At 46.0% G+C, this 20,444-nt stretch overlaps 5 protein-coding genes and 1 long non-coding RNA gene across 7 annotated transcripts; 2 read left to right on the top strand and 4 right to left on the bottom strand.

The window, feature by feature from the left end:
• Positions 1-20: 20 nt before the first annotated feature.
• On the bottom strand, positions 21-566 carry LOC135803443 (uncharacterized). Its single transcript, XR_010550798.1, has 2 exons — positions 477-566; positions 21-383 (listed from the first exon to the last, which is right to left on the bottom strand). It is a non-coding gene; the product is annotated as an uncharacterized lncRNA (long non-coding RNA).
• A 198-nt stretch (positions 567-764) lies between these two features.
• Positions 765-1,522, bottom strand: LOC135793874 (uncharacterized). The gene is made up of 3 exons (XM_065304991.1): positions 1,333-1,522; positions 1,145-1,286; positions 765-1,083 (listed from the first exon to the last, which is right to left on the bottom strand). Exons 1-3 carry the CDS (start codon positions 1,520-1,522, stop codon positions 765-767), a joined length of 651 nt encoding a protein of 216 aa, XP_065161063.1.
• LOC135803287 (uncharacterized) lies at positions 1,446-3,043 on the bottom strand. Its single transcript, XM_065316884.1, has 3 exons — positions 2,404-3,043; positions 1,628-2,351; positions 1,446-1,568 (listed from the first exon to the last, which is right to left on the bottom strand). The coding sequence occupies exons 1-3, from the start codon at positions 2,899-2,901 to the stop codon at positions 1,552-1,554; spliced, it is 1,239 nt and encodes a 412-aa protein (XP_065172956.1). The 5' UTR covers positions 2,902-3,043; the 3' UTR covers positions 1,446-1,551.
• An 822-nt stretch (positions 3,044-3,865) lies between these two features.
• Positions 3,866-5,495, top strand: LOC135803356 (uncharacterized). Of its 2 annotated transcripts, XM_065316958.1 has the most exons (4): positions 3,866-4,260; positions 4,320-4,374; positions 4,855-5,016; positions 5,072-5,495. In XM_065316958.1, the coding sequence occupies exons 1-4, from the start codon at positions 4,190-4,192 to the stop codon at positions 5,240-5,242; spliced, it is 459 nt and encodes a 152-aa protein (XP_065173030.1). In that variant the 5' UTR covers positions 3,866-4,189; the 3' UTR covers positions 5,243-5,495. The 2 variants fall into 2 exon arrangements, with proteins under 2 accessions (XP_065173030.1, XP_065173025.1); XM_065316953.1 differs by having other exon boundaries at positions 3,869-4,374.
• Positions 5,496-6,149: 654 nt separating this feature from the next.
• Ubr3 (Ubr3 ubiquitin ligase) lies at positions 6,150-20,405 on the top strand. Its single transcript, XM_065317014.1, is given in 18 exon segments — positions 6,150-6,918; positions 6,921-7,335; positions 7,399-8,153; positions 8,219-8,413; positions 8,416-8,624; positions 8,686-8,841; positions 14,978-15,638; positions 15,641-16,351; positions 16,354-16,716; positions 16,719-16,967; positions 17,052-17,332; positions 17,396-17,541; positions 17,598-17,760; positions 17,831-17,903; positions 17,906-18,067; positions 18,124-18,327; positions 18,388-19,267; positions 19,328-20,405. Coding segments are annotated over 18 exon segments (5,781 nt in total). The 5' UTR covers positions 6,150-6,878; the 3' UTR covers positions 19,446-20,405.
• Positions 8,918-14,236, bottom strand: orion (chemokine-like protein orion). The gene is given in 10 exon segments (XM_065304206.1): positions 8,918-9,419; positions 9,463-9,496; positions 9,614-9,755; positions 9,815-10,050; positions 10,106-10,266; positions 10,269-10,558; positions 10,561-10,828; positions 10,908-11,186; positions 11,246-11,503; positions 13,597-14,236. Coding segments are annotated over 10 exon segments (2,337 nt in total). The 5' UTR covers positions 13,927-14,236; the 3' UTR covers positions 8,918-9,080.
• Positions 20,406-20,444: the final 39 nt, after the last annotated feature.

Below are 20,444 nucleotides of genomic sequence, written 5' to 3'. Positions count from 1 at the left end.
TAATTAACCAAATAAAAGCATTGAAATTAAATCCGTTTATTAAACGACATGATACCTGGTAACAGACTTAAAGCAACTCGCAAATTTATTGGTTGGACTCAAGAGAGGAATCTAGAGAGGTGTCATCCACTCCAGAGTCTTCTCCGGAGACCTCCTCCGTAGTGGTACTGAGGACATCACTAGAGTCGCTTTGTGAGTCGTAAGAGTCGCTATCAACCGCCAAATGTTCTACGGCCAAGTGGCTCGCGAGCGCAGCGATTGTATCGCAGTAGTTCAAGCATTTCGGGCAATTCAATTTTCCGTGAGCTTGGTACAGGTGAATGCGAAGCTGAGCTTGACTCGTGAATGTCTCTCCGTTGCAGATCGAGCAAATCAATGGCGGCCTACGTATATATGAATATCAATCTTCAAAATAATTCGAGCTTTTTTACTAGAACATTGCCCATCTATTGAATTTGTTTTAGAACAAAACTTACGGAGTAGCACTCGGCATTTTCGGTCCTGAAATCGGGACGCGATGAAATGGTTTGTGAGTCGAGGATGATAGGAGTGTATTTTCTTAAATGACACATGATTTACATGACAACAAATATTTGTTTCATACGCAGCTCACTACAAACCATCGCCCAAACTGTGTTATGAAAGTAAACTTTTATTCTGAAAGTATGTATATATTTATAAAGGTGAACTCTTCTTCGAGAATAATATAATATACTCGTGGATATAAAACACCTAATCTCTCTATGCATATAAATATGTCGACTTTACACAACTTGGATTTCATCCGGGTTCAAATCGTAAATCGCCTCTTCTAGTATTCCGTGATAATTGAACGTAATTATCTTTGGCGCTACAAACCCACCGTAATTTGCTATGCGTTTGTAGTAGATGCCAGCGCCTGCTAAAGGCACAGGAATATCAGAATACACCTCCTGACTGTCAAAGAACGGAATGGTCGTTTGTGCTACGTCTGCTGCAAAATCAGTGTTTGTAAATTCTAGATACATATTGCTTTCGTGGTTTGGTTTCGAAGAGGGAGGCGACCTCGTGGGGATGTCTAAACCTTGCATGTCGATCTTTCGCCTAAAAAGTTGGATTTATGCTCCTAACACGTTGCCATCATTGTGTTGCTCTATGAACCTACCGAGGATTAACGTTTGCGCCGTCTGTGTTGTGATTACTCTTCCAATAGCTCTTCTCAGGTTGCAGTTCGCCGGAGTCAAAATCGAAAGCAGTCAATCGTATTTGGAAGTTCAAATGCGTTCCTAGCATTCCAAACCGTATTCCTTTAACATATAGTTTAGTTTATGATTGATGTTTTTGTATGTTTACCTGTAAGTACTTCATGCATTTTATCAGTTTCTAAGTCATCCAGATCTATTGCCCTGTCTAGCCATGTTAAGGTATGGTAATCAACGTCTTCGCGTACGTTCCTATCCGTAATCTGGTAACTTACAACTGGTACCCAGCTGGCTGATGAGATGACTCCACCTTTCCCAAGTACACCTTCTTGTATTTGCATGTGGATAACGCGTCCTTCTTTTGTGAATCTCATTCCGGTAACCACTCTGTAATATATATCAAGTGCGTACAGATACTTAGTAGTTGAATATGAATGAACGCTCACTTATTTTCTGCAATGTGCGATAACACAGGTCGCAAGTCAATGTACCGATCGGAATTTTACCCTGCTCATCGCAGAGACACAGACAATACGAGCAGTGCCAGAACACCCAGCGCCACCAACTGTCTGCCCTCTTGGTACTCCTGGGACACGCGCCATTCTTCTTCCCGTAAATAAGCCCGTCACCGTACTCGACGTACTCGTATCGCCGATTCGTGCCGGGTGCAGCCGGGCACACCTCAGAATAGGAGTCCACGAACTTACAGTTAATCACTTTGCCGTTACATCGTCGCTGGTGCTTGCAGTACAGATTCTTATAACAAGAGTAACTCTCGGTGTACTGATACCCTGCGCAGTTATCCCAACAGGTGCCATCTTTGTTGAGGTCCACCTCGTTCTGGATGTAGCCTTGAACCAGCTCGGTAAACTGAACGTAGTTCTGGCCATGGATGAATTTCTCCGGATCACAATTCCACAACTTCCTGGTTACGTCACCTATCGACGCACGCATTGACTCTGCCTTTTCTTGCATACGTTGGAGGTAATCGTCTTTCACGACATTGCCCTCGTGGGTGAAATTGCCTTTTCCGTAGAGCCGAAGCAGCGTGTACGAAAACTGCATCATCGTGTAAGCCTTTACATCGGTGGCGACAGCTGCATTATACAGATGAATGAGCATCTGCTGTGGAGATTCATGCATGCTACATTGCGTCCCTTTCTCAATGTCCTAGAAATATTATTTTTTTATCAAATGTGCCTGGCCTTCACTAAATACTCACTGATCCTAGTTTTAGAAAGGACTTTACGATGTTGCTGTTCATGATGCCTAGCTGGCCTGGCATGAAGTACTCATGTACATGTGCGTTGAGGCTCTGCACCGAATTGGGATGATGTGCCACAACCTCTGTGGCAAAGTTCTCCAACGTGAATCGTTCGAATCGGCGGACACGAATACTTCTCCGATTGACTTTATATCCAGTGTGGTAGCCAGCATACTGCTTCATTCGCTTATAGTACACATCGATTTTGCGCATGTACTCCTTGAGATTGGTCAGCTTCAGGTCCAAGGCGACTCGATCAGGCAGGGAGCTCTGCAGCAAGGAGAGGGTGCGCGATGTCGAACTCACCTCCAATCGATGCAAATCGTCTATCTGGTGCGCCACTTTGTTGATTTGATTTTTCAGAGCATGCTCCTGGCTATCTATATCTAACAAGTTTTTGCCTTCGCGCAACTTCAATAACACGTCTAAAGTTTTGGGCAGAAGGATGCCCATCATGAGCGAAATTTGGATGGCGATTGCATGGCCTATGCAAGCCGCAAAAGAAGCAGGAGCCCGAGTCGCATGCTTGGCGCTTTAGGAAATCTAAGAGACTGAAACAACGCCCTGATCAGGCCGCGCTTTGTGACTATATGATTGAGCGGCGAATTATCAAAGGCTGATTTATCAACACGCGGAGAACTCTGAACTGTGGTATCAAATACTTTTTTAGTTTCCAACATACACACAATGCAACTACTTTTGCTTATAAATCTTGCCATTCTCGCAGAGATAAAGTGTTTGTATTCGGAACCTTATTATCTATTAATATAATAGGAATTTATTCCAACTCCGCATCGACAACGTTTTATTTATTTTTAATAGAATTTGTAGTATCATTTGAGAGATTTTGTCGGCGGGCTTTAGATGCCCTAAAACAATAACATGTTTTGCTCAATTACAACGAATTCTTCAAACATGTAAAACGTCACATATTTTGCAATTTCTTCAGCTGATTCAAAGTTAGTATTATAAAAGAAGTATTGTTTAATATTTATCGAATGAATATACTGTTTGTTTTCTGTTTGTCTCAGCTCTTACCAAATCTTTACACAATCTTCAAACTATTATTGTTCAATGTTATTATTTTGAATGTAATTGGAGATGTAGCGCTGTTGGGGCGAAACCTGCGTAGCTTGTCCTCCTGGTTCTGAAGACAGTTGCCCAATTTTTATTTGCGATGCTCAAACGATTCTGAACGAGTTTAGCCGGTCTAACATCGCGCTCCAAAGTAAAATAGTTAAACAGTGGCGGATGAGGTATGCAATGACCGAAACTCTTGCTGATTTTACGATTTATTTACGTGTAACTTTCACAAGAGCTCAAGAGCTCTAGAGCGAATTGAAGCGAATGAAGGTCTTGGGAATATTCCTGCTAACGTTGCAAGAATGATGCAGGCTGAAGTAAATTTAGGGAGTGAGAATTTAGCGTGTGTAGTAGTAGTTTCGACGTGTTATCGATACGTTTGACTTGTCGGTTTTTGCCTGAACAAGCGCGATTGTGCGGTTTTTCACAAGTGTATACATATCCCCAACCCTGTCAGTCGCAAAAAGTCGTTCGTGGTGAGCGGTTGCACATATGCCGCGATTAACCGCAAATTCAGGCGATTATTTTCCCTGAATAATTATTAATTATTGGTCTAAGATTGCTCCAAGGACGATGGCGAGATCCATGAAGTAATTTAACACATCGACTTGTTTTTGTGATTATATTCCCACAGTAGGAAGACGTATTATGCAGGAAAACAATGATAATTTATCATCAAATAAAACACGAAAGAAGAGAAACTGTACACTCGTCGAAGAAGACGAAAATCGAGTAAGGAACCCACCGAAAAAGAGGAAGAGTAATAGATGTGATGTCAGTTTTGTATCTAGTGCTTCAGCATCAGACTCAAAATCTTCTCCATCGTCCGTGAAGGTGGAAGCTAAGGTAAGACCATTTTCTGCAAACGGCGCTCAAAATATCGAAGCATAGAAAGATGAATTTGAACTTCCTAGCAACTAGCAAAAACTTTAGACTTCACAAAAAATAAATAAAAGTCAGTCATCAATAGCAAAATTCAAAGTCAGTTACAAATTCTACATTTTGTCATTTGGTTAAATTGTTTGCCCAGTTGCATGTCGAACATGCGTTGTCGCAATTTTTCCGTTTATAAGCTGTAAAGTTAACCTTAAAAATTACACTCGGTTAGAGTTGATCATAGATTGCGTAAAAGCAGTGCTATTTGATAACCAACACTTATTTTAATTCAAATGAACGAATAAACCCCAAAAGAAAATATTTTTTCTTGTAAATATAAATACCAGGTGGTGAGCACATCGAAACTTAAAAAGAAGCGTTTGCGTTATATTGTAAGAATTTTATTAAACTGTTGTCGTATTCACTTTCTGAGCACCTCCATGGTTACAGTCAAAACAAATAATGACGAACAAAACACCAGCGATGTTATTGCAAGAGTTATCCACGCAGAGATGCGGACATGGTCCCACTTATGATTTAATAACTCTGCAACAAGGTACACATGAAAATCTTTTGAATACGTTGTTCACGTTCTGGATATCTCTGCAACAGGTACGCAAAATATAAATTTATAGTAATTGTTTAATTTAATAATATTAAATCTCAGGACGAGGACGATCAAAAAGAAGCAAAGCAAGAAACTGCAAAGAATGCATTACTCCTTCTCCAAGATTACTTAAAAGTGATTGTGAACCATTCCTTGCCCAAACATCACAACAGTTATCACCTGATGATGAAAGTGAATTACCAAAAGTCGTCAACTATATTGGAGAATTAGACGATCTTTGCTTGAGGAATAATATCACAGGACTAGAGTATGATCTCATTGATGATTGTGGCCCACCACACCAAAAGATTTTTACCTATGAAGGTAGACTTGGACAATCTATTAGGTGAGGAACACGGCTAACACGAAGAAACAGGCGAGGCAAAATGTCGCCAAGATGATATTAGAGCGCTTGGAAGGTATTGAAATCAGTCCATATTTTGGTATGAGTGTATGGGACATGACCACGCATTTGACGTATCATCTTGCGCAGCTGAAATTGACATTTAAAGATATTGAGGAAGTGAGTACAGATAAGAGAACTAGAATAACCCATGAATTTAAATGCTACTGTTGAGTTTATTACTAACACATAACATCAATTATTGCAACGATGTACTTAGTATTGGTACACTTTTAAAAATATTTTTATGTTTGACAGTTTTTGAAGAGCCACACACCGAAGATAAAATGAGACGACTCCTCGAAAACTTGAGCTGGAGCTACAGTTTCTGGAAATGTCGGAAGAAGGCCAAACACCATGCATTGTATCATATAGTATAAATAGCGTGATACCACTGTGCACTATGGCATCTGCAACAACCATGGAGGAGGCAAAACAGCGTGCGTTGGATAAACTATTTTTCGAATTCGGACTGACACGATGTAATTGTTTTCAAACTTTTCGTTCTGGGGAATTAAAAAGCAATCATGTTCTGTAATACTTATTGTTTTCATGTTTTCTGTACACGGGTTCTGTATTTACACAGTGTTGTGCAATATAGCACGTGTATCATTATATTGTTCAATACTATTGTGCGTATTCATATTTGTGTTGCCTGCTAAAGCTTGTGCGCGCCGCGCGCATGCGTAGTCCCCGGCAGATTGTCAATTGTCAAACGCGTTTCTAACCATTTATTTCTAGTGAGATCTAGCACTCTACTCGAAGACGAATCGCGAGCGCGGAGAACAGTTTCGAGATTGATTTCGACGGTGCTCGTCCGCGTTCATCCGCATTGCGACGCCTTCAGCAGGGGTCGTGCCGTCGCGTGAACGAACGCAGTGCGCGGGCATGCCGTTGCCGCCGTAGTGACACCATCCGCATAGCTCGGGAAATCTTTGACGACGAAGCGTAAGTGGATTTTCGTCTGCTCGGGCCTGGTCGGCCGCGGCTGTGTGCGTGCGTGCGTGCGTGTGTACGGGAGCGTGCGGTCGGCTGGCGGTCGACCGCTCGCCGCTTACGAAACGCTTGTCTGCCTGCCTGCCCGCTCGCACGCAGTCGGTCGCCTCTCGAGTTGGCGAGTTGAACGTGCTGCGGGCAGCAATAACCTCGCCAGCGAGCGGGCGTCGCACATCCTTGTCCTTGCGCTGAGGTGATCCGAGGTTGTCGCGACGTCGTCATCGGCGCGGAAGACGTCGCTGACTTCGCCGGTCCATCATCGCACCGCCAAAAAGACGTGCACACGTCAAACGTGAGCGGTTCGTCGGCGACGATACGCAACAGTGACAATTTGTTGCTCCGCCGATCAGCTGCGACGCGTGTGCACTTCGGGGTGTGCAATCAGAACAACGCGTTGTGCAATAGTCGCATTGTCTAGGCAAAGTGGCAATGCCTGTACGCGACTAATTCGCCGGCGCCTACTTGCAGATGGCTTCATCGAATTCCAACTTCGAGGCGCGGGTGCTGATGGCGAAGGGAAGCGCGCCGCCGCCGCATACATCCGAGCCGTGCAGTCCGCGTGGATGTGGAACGACACAGCCTCACAGCACCTCAACCAGGTGCTCGACAACTTGCTCAACCCGGCCAACGTCATCAGCGAGTGGGAGACGATCGAATGGGTGAAATGGCTCATCGCCGGCGGGCGCACTCCCGACGAATTCGCGAGCACTGTGCGCACCTTTGACAATGCTACCACCTGCGGCCTGGTGTGGACACCCAACTTCGTCGCCTACCGTTGCCGCACCTGTGGTATCAGCCCCTGCATGTCACTGTGCACCGAGTGTTTCAAGAAGGGCAATCACCAGCGGCACGACTTTAATATGTTCCTCAGTCAGGCGGGTGGTGCATGTGATTGCGGTGATACATCCGTGATGAAGGAAACGGGGTAAGTGGACCAACACCGTCAGTGTGTGAACATATCACTCACACATTTCAAATGCTTTTGCAGGTTCTGTGACCGCCACGGACCGAACAAGTCGGTGAACAAAGACCAGGCACCCACTGACCTCATGTGTGTGGCGCAGGCTATGATGCCGCGCATCATTCTGCGTTTAGTACAGCATCTGCGCGAGCACTACGCTGGCGGTACGGAAACTGGCCGTAATCCCATTCACGATGCCGATGCCTACATCACCATGCTACTGGACTTCAACAACATGGGCGGGTTAATGCGGCGCGTGATGACCACGGCGCTCACTAACCCACAGCAGTATCGACTGCTTAACGAGGTGCCCAATCCGCCTGACAGCGATCACGACCAATATCTGGTCGAATCGCGACGTATCTACGAGGAGGCGCTGCGCTCGTTGCCGAATCCGGTGCCGATGGATGAGCACAAGGACTGCCCTTCGTTGCAAGAGCAGCTCTTGCACAAGACTTTTCTTGAGGAGCTCGTCTTCTGGACAGTCAAGTTTGAATTTCCACAGAAAATAGTGTGTTTACTCTTGAATATGTTGCCCGACCCCGATTACAAGGAAGCGCTCACACGCGCTTTCGTTCTACACTACAGCCGCATCTCTAAAATGCTGGAGAAGAGCCGCGATCCGGACATGCTCAGCAATCGTGTTGTTCACGTTAGTGTGCAGCTCTTCTCGAACGAGGGGCTCGCGCTGCGCATGACCGAGCAGCTCAACCTGCTGCACGTCATGGTCGTCAGTTTGAAGTACATGATGAGCAAAATTTTGATACAGAACAGTTTACACGGTAAGTGCCGCGTTACTATGCGAAATTATCCGTAATAACATGTGGCATTTTGCTTCAACGCTTAGATTCCTGCCACAACTTCCACTTCGTCGTCGACTGCGGCCAGTCGGTGATGAAGGACCACTGCTACTGGCCGCTGGTAAGCGACCTGAACAACGTGCTCTCGCATAGACCGGTCGCGTGGCGCTTCATGTTCGACGACTCCCTGCTGGACATGTGGTTCACGTTTCTCGCCATGTTCCAAGGCATGAACGTTAACCAGAGGAGATGACGCAGCACGTGGAGTTTGAACCGAACACCTACTACGCGGCGTTCAGTGCCGAACTGGAGGCTAGCGCGTACCCCATGTGGGCACTCGTATCTCATCTTGTTGACCACAATACCGCGAACCTCACCAGACGTGTCCTCACCGCCTGCTTGGCGGCGTTGCAAGAGTGGCTGGACGCCATCAACTATACAAATACTAACATGGTAAGTACCCATCTAAACTATGTTAGTCACAACACAATAGTTCTTTTGTTTTATTTTGTAGGAATATTCGCTGCAGGTGTCATTTCATCTTCCTCTGCATCGGTATTTGGCCGTGTTTCTCTGCCAGGCAGTGGCCAAGCAGGGAATTGATTTAAACGACGTGCTTCCGTCATCGGAGGTGCTGAATTTACTGATGATGCATCCGCTACGTGTTCAGGTGAGTCATTATTAAGAAGTTTATTAGCTAACAAACATTGAAAAGTGGCTAGATACGCAAAGAAGTATATCTCGTGTGTCTTCGAAACTATTTATTTATTACTGCTACGTCTAGGGCTTTACATTGATATACAATAATCAAATCACATTATTCGTCTGTTTACAATATTCGTTTAAAAAGCTTACAATCGTATCATAGTTTATTTCTTTGAAAGAATGCGTTAACAATAAGTATAAAGTTTAGTTGACCAACTTGTCGGGGTCCAAATCGTCGATGGCGTTCTCAAGCAACGCGTTGTAATTGTACGTAATAATCTTTGGCGCGACAAAGCCGCCGAAGCTTGGCAGGCCTTTGTGGTAAATGCCGGCACCCGACAAGGGCACCGGAATCTCCGAGACGACGTCTTGGCTATCGAAGAACGGAATAGTCGTCTGTGCCACGTCGCGCTCATAATCCGTATGCGTGAATTCAAGATACATGTCGCTTTGGCTGTCCGGTTGCGAGGTAGACTGTGCACGCGTGGGGATATCACGCCGCTCCAGGTCGAGTTTTTCCTGTATTGAAAGAAAGAAAGCAAATCATTAGAACTTGAAGTCAAAGCACCTGCTTCATTTGGGCTTACAATCGATAAGGTCGATAGAGTCCCAATGAGTGGCTTAAATAGAGCAAAGAGATCAAGAAAATAGATGAAAGTCAGTCAGTCACTTCTTCAATAATATTGTCAATAGAAGTCATGCATGCTTATTGATTTTCTGCTGGTGTTTTCATTTACCTGGGATTAATGCGCGCGGCATCCGTGTTGTGGTTACTCTTCCAATAGCTCTTCTCAGGTTGTAACTGCCCAGTAAGGAAGTCGAAAGAGGTCAGTCGGATTTGGAAGTTTAGATGAGATCCGAGCATTTGGAATCGCACTCCTTCAATAGAATTTATCTTTTTATAGCAGAGATCAGATTTTGTTGTTGTTTTTATTTACCTGTGAGTACTTGATCTTGCTCTTCAGTTTCCAAGTCGTCTAAATCTAGCGCCCTGCTTTCGAATGTTAATGTGTGATAGTCCACCCCATTATGCACGTTCCTATCAGTGATATTGTAACTCTCTAGCGGTACCCAGTTCTTTGAGGTGATAGAACCAGATTTTCCAAGCTCACCTTCTTGGATCTGCAAGTATATTATCCGCCCAACTTTAGCGAAGCGTAATCCAACCGCCACTCTGTAATGTTAGTTAGTGTTAGCATTGTCATAATTAGAACTATAATTCAACTCACTTGTTTTGTTCTATATTGGTTAATGCTGGCCGTAGGTTAATGTACCGATCTGAGTTTGTACCCTGCTCGTCGCAGAGACACATACAGTAAGAGCAATGCCAGAACAGCCACCGCCACCAACTATCCACCTTAGCAGTGGACCTCGCACAGCCACCCTTTTGTGGCCGTAAACACGCCCGTCTTCGTACTCGACGTAATCGTACCGCCGGTTGGTACCAGGTCCCGCCGGACACACCTGCGAGTCGGAGTCCACGAATCTACAGTTTATCACTTTGCCGTTACACCGCCGCTGCTGTTTGCAGTAGAGGTTCATATAGCATGAGTGGCTCTTAGTATATTTATACTCCGCACAGTTTTCACGACATGTGCCTTGGTCGTTTAGGTCCACCTCGTTTTGAATGTAACCCTGTAGCAGCTCAGTTATCTCGAGGTAGTTTTTGCCTTTAACGAACTTTTGGGATCACAGATCCATAACTTTCTGGACGCGCGGCTGAGAGCGTCGCGCATCGACTCAGTAGTCTCTCTGGTGCGTTGCAGGAACTTTTCTCTCATAACTTCAGCCTCGTTCGTGAAGTTGCCCTTGTCATAGAGACGTAGCAACATGTACGAAAATTGAACCATCGCGTAGGCCTTGAGCTCGGTGATCACGGCGGTATTGTAGAGGTTTAGCAACATTTGCTGTGGCGATTCATGAATACTGCATAGAGTACCACCATCAACTTCCTATTGAAATGATGAGATTAGTGGATATTAAAAAGTTTTGCGCTCTGGAGAAGATGGAGATTAAGATAAAGCACAATACCCTAAGTGCATTGAGGAAGAGGTTTTCTTTGATCTTGAGCTCGTGTAATTTCTGCATGGTGCCCGGCATTGAGGCCTTCGAGTCGTTCAATACCGTTTCGGCGAGATCGACCCACGCCTGACGCGGCGACGGAATACGCCCCACCGCTGTCTGCTGGTCCTGAAAGCGGCGGAACGCTTCGTATGTGACGAAGATCGTGCGCATCTCGGCACTGGCGCGAGCCCAAACCCACGAGTTTTGCAGCGCGTCCAGACCATAATTTATATCGTGCGGGAACTCCTTCAAAGCATACCACATTTAGTCACACCAGCTCGCATTAGCACACGCATTCTACCAACCTGCTGGAGCTTCACGTCGAAACCTTGCATCTTGCGAATGAGCACCAAGTCGAGCGGGATGCTATTTTTGGCAATCTCGTTACTTGCCATCGCACTATTCGCGACCGTCGTCGAAAGTTCGTCCTCTAAGCGCAGGAACGCCTTGCGCATATTATCGACAGGTAGCAGCGGACGTTCACGAGGCGCACGGGCTTCGACACCCATCACCGCCGCCGTCACCGAGAGCACAAAGATGTATTGTATTTGCATCTCGTCTGCGTGTCACAGTGACATGCTACGGTGAACCAAATTCGGGGTGCTAAAATGACCAACTGAACTTAATGCGATTACAATTAAGGCCGCGCGCGCGCGCGTTGTTGTCGGTTTTAAGTTTTGACGACTTGTTTTGTTGGCAAGCGCGAAGAACGAACTCATCCACCCGCCGCGCACGACTCGCGAGTAATAACTGTTTCATGAGTCACGACGCGCCGCTGACCGGCTGGCTTCGAACCCTGCTTGTTTGTTTGTTTTTTTCTATTGCCTGTAAGCGTTGATTCATTTCGTTCGTACTTTCAACGAGCTAACCATATTTGTATTTATGTGCAAATAGATTATCGATCGATTATATTTTTTTTGTCGAGACACGCGAATTGCTCACGCGTACCTTCCGTGTTAGAAATATTGCGCGTTTGCGAAATTTTACATACGCCGGACGCACCTCCCTAACACACTTTTATGAACTGTACGCAGTGACGGATATTCGTGCACGATATGATATTTGACACGGCGTGCAAGACTAGTTCCACACAAAACCGACAATCAGAAATAGAGGAAGCCGAATGATAAAATAATAATTATTGTTTACAAATGTTCACGCAACACATGCGGAGCTATTTCTACATAACCGATTGCTTCCACGATCTGCGGCCAAGCGACAAAGCATTGTGTATTGCGTCTTTATATCAATGATATTGAGACTGGTGACTTCGATGGAACGTCGCACATTTATGTTATTCTATTTACATTCACACAATCGTTATTGCTTCGACATCATGCTATGCCACGCGGTTTGCTACAAAGATCTGTTTTAGAAGGAATTTCAAGGTTTCACTCACAGCTCGCAATCTGTAATGATTATTTGTGCTTTAGTTGAAATTCGCAAAGTTTGCGTTTCAATTTCAAACATGTAAACGTGTTATTTACACAAATATTATACTTGCATGATGTTTGCTTGGCAAAATTTGATGTGAATACAAACAGAGCATGCATTAAAAAGCTGCGAATCGTGTTCGTTCGTAAACTGGTGTTTATATAATATTTACTTTATTTCCTCCATAGTGAAATTTGAATCGTTAGCCGGTGGGTTTGAACTGCATGCACATATTATCGCGATCAAATAAACAACTTACAAGTGCCAGCCAGTGTTTATTATGCCGATGATTGAACTTAATTCACTGTAGTGTTTGCGCGCTCGCAACCTCTGACGCGTCGCGATTGAACGCGGAGGAATTGACCAAACCGGGTCGGACCGGTGCTATACGCTAGCGAAATTCGAGCATACCTGTGATATCTCCGCTGATCTTATGCAATGCGAGGTGTACAAAAGCCTTTGGTTGAACCGAATGTAGCGTGCGAGCGCTTCGACCGCTCTGGGGACTATGCACAACAACAATAACAGTACTGGTCGCGGTCGGTAGTGCTTGATTGCCGTCAATCAGCAGGAAAGAGTAATGTGCGTCATGCGCGTGACGGACGGAGCGACTCAGCGCGGCTGCCGTGCGCTCTCCCGCGTCCAGCAGCAAAGCGCGGTGCGACAACGCCGCGCGCGCGCGATCGCCCGCACTTTCCACATCGGGTATTATATCGATGAATGGACGTATGGACGACCTTTACGTTTTGGTGCGGTTTACCTGCGTTACCTGCTCATCCACGCACACGTGCGTGAATAGAATTGCGCATCTACTCCGCCTTATGTCCACCGTTTATTAGCGGCCATTTGATTGAACCTCAACTGATCGAGTTTGTGACGTTTCGTTCTTTCTCTTTTGAATTTGTTTCTATGGCCCCGACTTTCGTTTGAATCACGTGTATGATTCATAGGCTTTCGTGGTATCATGGCCATTGTGTATTCAACAGGTCGATACTTTGTGACTCAAGCAAAATAAAATTTCTCACTAACTCGAGCGTTTCCTTTGGTCGTGCACACACGATCCGTTTGAGGCCGATTACCTATCCGCCCACACTTTATTCCGCGCAAAAATATATACACAGCGCCAAGATCAAACCTCTTTAGGACGTGATAATAAAACGGGGAAACCCCGACAGCTTGGGGTACTATATGGTACTGCACTGCGCATGCGCGCGTTACTTACATCGCCAAGGTGCTCGAGTGGTTTAACAATGTCGTTGTTGAGAATGCCTTTCCGCTCCGGTTTGAAGTACTCGTGCACACGCTCGATGAGGCTCACCACCGAATTGGGGTTGTGCGCAATTGCCTCGCCAGCGAAGTTTTCGAGCGTGTACCGTTCGAAACGACGAAAGCGTGCGGCCGGAGCGCGTTCGTCAGTGTACTGCTTCATACGGTTGTAGTAGATGTCCAGGCGATTGAAGTAGTCTTTCAGATTGTTTAACTTTAGCTCCAGGGCTATACGCTGTGGCAGACCATTCTGCAGGATTGTTAGGGTACGCATGGCAGTGCTCATATCCTGCCGTTCCAAGGCGTCGATCTGGCGCGCTACCGCGCTTATGCTGTTTTAAGCGTGCGCTCGCGCTTCCCTATAATTGGCAATGGCACATCGCTGGTGATGAGATCTTCGCTTAGCTCTAGCGCCTTGTGAATCAAACTAACTGCCGTCACACCATAGCCAAGGATAGTACTCAGCGGGACCGCGAGCGTGGTAACGTGGCCCGCGTACGTCGCGAAGACTAGCAAAGTGCGAGGCGCATGTTTCGCGCTTTGCAAACTCGAAACTAACTGCGACCTGCCCAGCGCGCGGCGAACCAGCGACTGAGTTACACTCGGAGCGCCTGCAAGTGGAGAGCATGTGCGCGTCCGTCTCCTGTTGTGGCGGGTCTTGGGGCTCCAAAGGCGCGGGAGGTGCTTGATGGCTTTGTCTCAATTGCGCAACGCGTCGATTCATGGAATTCGCACTAGTTTGGTTTCTCGTATCAATGTTTATGTTTATACTTTAGGTTGATGCTCTTTAGTCGCGCATCTTCAACTTTTTGTCTACGCCAGTTATCTTAACTCGTATTTATGAAGATTTTAATGCGCTACACATTTATGAGTAGTTATCAGTTGCATCCGTGACAAATGTACCGGAAGTGCCAACAGGAAACTATAATCATGGTGAGTCAAAGTCAAGTTGCCGGAAGGCATCGCTGATTGCAGTTGCGGTTGGGAAAGCACATGTTTATCCTGGTTCATCGACAGACGCACGCGGCCCTGTTTTTGTATAGATATCATTTTTATGATTAATGAAAGATTGAGGGACAACACATTTAACTATCCCCAAAATTGAATTTAATCCTATCATTTGTAATTTTAATAGATGTGGTAGAAGAAATATTTTATGAACTATGGGCGAAAATGAATAAGCCATCAGTTCGTGTCTCTAAACACCATTTCCGACCTTGATCCACGATATACTGTTGAATATTATCAGTTTAACACTAAAATAGTATGTTTTTGTATATTGTTCAACTTAGCGATAATTTTCTAGTTAATAATCATGATTTATTACTCATCTGCAGGTCGCGTTCTATGAAATTATCAATGGTCTGTGGGTGCGAAATGGTTTGCAAATAAAAGGCCAAGCAATGACGTACATCCAGTGCAATTTCTGCAATTCGATGGTGGATGCCGATTTGTACCTCCTGCAGATCTGCTGCACGCGAATCCCTGCCGAATCCTTTCTTAATATCATCATTGACAAATTCCACGTTCGCGAATGGACTTCTTTGGATTCCCATCCGCTCACTCGTGATTATCATCTGCCCATCGAAGAAGAACAAGAACCGCCGATGGTGGAAAGCATGCTCACCTTCCTCGCTACCCTCATCAGCGTGCGCACCAATCTGGGCCTTAGCGAGACTGGCCTCAATCGGCTCGAAATGATCACACTGTTATGCATGAGCGATAAGACCCATTCCCAATTGATGGAGCTGATGCCAGAGCGCTGCGGGACGTCGCAGTCACGAGATTTTGAAGCTTTGCTCGCAGAAGTGGCTGATTACCGTGCACCTGCACTTGAAGCCACCGGCAATATGCAGCAGGGCATGTATGTGCCCAAGGCGGCCGTATGGCAGTCGCAGTACGATCCTATTCATGTACTTCTGCGTGCTGTACATCGCCGCGATTTTCAAACGTCGCTTGATCGGTATGCGGATTATGCGCGACACGCAAACAAATTAAAAGCGGCTCGCCATGGCCACCCTTCCGAACACCTTCTGAATGTAGTAGCGCCTATGAGGATCCACGTCTTATCTTGCGCTCGCGGGTCTTTCACGCGTTGGCCCTGGTCGTGCTCATGAAGGCCATCGACAACCATAACCTGGTGAACGAGAACGGCATGGCACTGATTGTTTTCCTCTTGGAACAGGCAATCGATATTAACGAAAAAGTTGCCGATAATGCTAATAATACTAGCATGTGCTCGGCGTCTTCCGCTTCACTTTCCTCCCAACATCAATTGCAAGATATGGACCTGACCAACTGGTTCCCCACGGATAGCCTGTTCGAGAATTTGCGTACGACGTTGGACTACATACGCTTAAAAGCGCTTCCAGAATTTGCCCCGACTGCGTGCAGCCTTGGTTCGCGCGTAGTCAGCTCGGATAGTGATAATGGAAGCGCCGGAGGCATCGATGAAGAAGAACCACCATCGCCCTTGAGCGAGGTGTTTATGCTGGATGAAACCGAGTGGAATGAACCAGGTACTAGTGAGGTCGTGATCGCAGGCAACTCCGCGGTGTATCAACGCGATGATAATGAGCAGGAGAATCCGAATTTGGATCGACGGGTGGCAATTCCAGGCCCATCACGGTCGTCGCCACGGCCTATTCCACACCTGCAGTACCCAGCGCTTTTGCCCCAATCACACCAAGCACCTCTACGTCTGATGAAGGCATGATGCAGGTTGCGTTACCATCGGATCTACGTTTGGAACTGTTTGGTTCACCACAGCCAACGCCGTCCACGTCCACGATGATGATGGTTCCGACGCAATCGGACGAGTCACCACCATCGACAGACTCGCCAAATGATGACAACGCGTTAGTAATGCGCAACCATATGACGCCGAGTGGTAAACACAAGATGTACTACAAGCGGGTACCGCCAGTGGTGGAAGTGCCCGACTCACGTAATTGCAAAGTGAATGAGAGTATCATTTCTTTGCTGCTGAAGTTGCACGCGCAACTCGCAGGAGAACCGAACAGTTACAACCCTGACGATGCTGAGAAGCGCGCTGATCCCGAGATGCTTGGCGACGGCACTTTTACATTGGAAGGCTACTGGATAAGATTGCAGCTGCTGATCCCGCATGCAAGGACTATATTGCCGAAACACGCGGATGTCTTTGGCCACCGAAGGAGGACGGCGAGGTGGAAGCTAAGCGAAAGGAATTGGCGGATCGTGAGGCGAGGCGTCGCCGTGCCAAGGAGCGACAACAGAAATTGATGGCGGAGTTCGCTAACAAGCAGAAACAATTTATGGAGGCGACCAAAGAAAGCGACAACAGCAGTAAGTCGATTGTTTTATTTCACGCTACAAAGAAATATCAAAAAAATGTAGTTCTATTCGGCTAATTATATTATTTTTTAACAGATATGGAATGGAGCAGTACTGAAACGACTTCGGAACCTATGAATCAAGAGTATGACTGTGTTATCTGCAATCAAAGTTCACCAACCACGGAAAAGAAACCGATGGGTCTGGTGGTTCTTGTGCAGGCGACCAACGTGCTTGGTCATAGACGCAAAGCGCCTAGCTCTGAGCGTTCAGTTTTACCCACTTGTGACGATGAGCGTAATAAGTTGAGCAAGGACGATACGATGCTGGCCGAATTCGATAGGCGGTGCGACGATTTGTGTCGATACTTCACCACGGTAAGCTATTTGGCAATCAATCGTAATACATAATTCACTATTGTTTTACTATTACACCGCCAGCTATCGTGGAAGATGTCCATCAATATTGGATGGGAGGATGGTGTGTATGTACAGACCTGCGGCCATCATCTTCACTTGGATTGCTTGAAATCGTACATTAATTCGCTGCGGTCGCAACAACGTCAACAAATATTAGCACCTGACAAGTACGATGAATTGCTAAACGGTGTTGAGTTCTCTGATTAACGATTTATATTTTCAGGGGCGAATACTTCTGTCCTTTATGTAGACAGCTGGCGAATTCTGTGATGCCGCTGGCCCCGAAATTAGGCGATTGTATGCAAATTGTACGTGCGAGACCAGCGAGAATGCACGAAGTCATGACTGAGCTAGGTAGTTTACTTCGGGAAAATGGTCATACACCTGTATGTATTATTGTATTGTATTGTATTGTATTGGCGTATGGGGTGTTTATCGATTGTGTTGTTGTTGCAGGATGTAACGAATTTATCCGAAGCAATAGGTAAAGCAATGGAAGATATGACCAACTGTACGCAAATGGGGTCTATGCAAAGCCGCCAGCTGACTTGCAGTCGAAACTCTCTCTGTTCATGTTTGTCACATCTGCTGCCAGGACGAACCTAGAGATTGAACTAGTGCAGCGCGGTGGTAGCCTGGTGACGATTGCACAGGAACCGCCTATTCCTCTTTTGCCAAAACGTGATTGCATTAGTAAGTTCTCAAAACCCAGTGTCACCACAAATACAAACAATGCTATTTCTTTGCAGTTCCTCTGTTGCACGTGTTGACTGTGCACGCGCGCGTGGTGGCGATGTGGCCACAAGCGGCGACAACGTTCCAACAGCTCAGTGGTGCACATGTGGAATGTCCCGCCATGGTGGGACTTCTATTCGAAATGCCACTGCTCCTGAAAGACCCCATAGCTTTGTTCTTACAATTTGTTCTCCTGTTACCATTATATATAGACCAAAGTAAGTTTTTATTCCTTCAATTATAACGAATTGTGTTTAATTCTCTTATTATTTGTGCAGCCTATTTTACCACCGTTGTGAAGATGTTGTACAACCTTATGTACTATCAAGTTGTCGCCCAAGTTTCCTGCGGCCTAACAGTTGCCGAGCGTTCCAAGGCGATCCAGGACGCTTCGTCGTCGCATATCGATTCACTTGCGGCGGCACTGGCCCTCATCGATATTACGCTCTTCCACAGCCCCACTTACAAAGAGAATGAGAGTTCTCTTGGCAAGACGCAGGTGAACATGGTTGCGTTGGAGCAGCAAGTGCAGAAGCTCTGTCTGCCGTTCTTGCGCATTGCGGCACTACTCCGCCACCACCTCTTCAACCAGCCACTACCGGACATCCGTACGCCCGAGTCAGAGTTTGTACGGCTGGTTTACTACCTGGAGCTTGTCACGGAGGGTATGGATTGGGAGTGCTTCAATGCAGCGGTGGCGCTTAACTGGCCAAGCGACACCGACGCACAGGTGCACCACCGCCAGCCAACGATGTGGTGCAATGAGTTGGGCGCGTTTGTTGCTAAAAATCATGTTGCCGCGTGTAGTTTACTCATCGAACAGCACATTGTTTGGCAGCCACCGCGCCTCCTCCAACTGCCGCGTGAATACGAGAAAATATTCACGTACTACCACGAGCGCGCCTGTCGCAAATGCCACCAAATTCCCACCGAGACGAGCATCTGTCTGCTCTGCGGCACTATCGTCTGCCTTAAGCAGAACTGCTGCAAGCAAGGCAACGTCTGTGAGGCAGTCTCTCATTCGTTGGAATGTGGCGCCGGTACTGGTGTTTTCCTGGTCGTCACCTCGACGTACATCATTGTGATACGCGGCAAGCGCGCCTGCCTGTGGGGCTCACTGTATTTGGACGACTTTGAAGAAGAGGATCGCGACTTGAAGTACACCACTTGCTTATTGCATCTAAGAGTGAAACAAACTAATCTTTTGTTTTCTTTCAGACGCGGCAAGCCGTTATACCTCAGCAAAGACCGCTACCAACTCTTGGAGCAGCAATGGCTGGCTCATCGCTTCGACCACACGAAGAAGACGTGGGTGTGGCATCGGGATGCTTTGTAGTCTCGGCGTGTTCGTGTGCAAAATGTTCTAATTGTTAATCCGATCCAATACGCCGTTCGAATATTGTATTGCGCGTTTCGAAAACCGACTTTAGTTGCTCAGTATCGGAGGTATCGGCGCAGACGTTAAGATAGTTCGTTAATAAATCGTTTTACTAACTTGTGCGGACTGTGCGGCCGATATGACACGCGGAACCAAGACTGAAAATGTCTTAACTTAAAGTGAGTTTAATATCATCGACACGCTCATCGCAGTTTACTACTTTACTTTTATTCAAATCTAGTCCCATCGATATGCGCATTATATTTATTTAATAAGTACGGTTTTCTTGGGCCTCCGGCGAAGTGGACTAACTGTTATCAAACTTCTCCTTTTCTTGTCCTCCACGTTTCTGCTCGTGCGATTTCCTCTTCGCTGCAATTAAAATTACACGTATAACACTCTTGGTTTTGGGATGATGAAAACGCCAGCAATCTGAGGTGACGAAAATAGTTTTAATAATAACTCTTTTTGGCTGGCGGCTACGTGCCAGCTTGTCGTTATGCGGCGATCGCGTGCTGCTTGCTGACTTCGTGCTCTCGAAGGCCTAATAAGCATTGGTACTGAAAATCGGAAGACGAATGCTGCAGACGAGACACAAATCTATGACAACATAGTTGCCGGCGGGCACGCTATGTAAATGTTTGTGATACATAGTATATGAAGGAATCTGGTTGAAAATACTTGGATATTTAAAAAATCTATATTTATTTAGGTGTATTTAATTCTAGTTTTACTATAACCAGTTTTGCAAGATATTCCTCGAACGAATTCACACGTCGCGAGCTTTGTTTCTGTATGTATCTGTCAGATACGTTGCGTACTCTGGATGGAAATTGTATTTTTAAACCATCTTGTTTTCAGGGAATTCCATTTATCTAATATTTTCACATTAAACAAATAAAAAAATTATTTTAGCTCTGCCAGCATTACTTTGATCATCCGAGACAAATAATTTAG

The sequence above is a fragment of the Atheta coriaria genome, unplaced genomic scaffold (genome assembly GCF_025399875.1).
Source record: "Atheta coriaria isolate IRGN ID8LTWV9N9 unplaced genomic scaffold, Caltech_Dcor_3.1 hic_scaffold_1_pilon, whole genome shotgun sequence".
Classification (NCBI taxonomy): Eukaryota; Metazoa; Arthropoda; class Insecta; order Coleoptera; family Staphylinidae; genus Dalotia; species Dalotia coriaria.
Note: the sequence above shows the minus strand (reverse complement) of the source record. Positions and strands in the feature narration are given on the sequence as shown.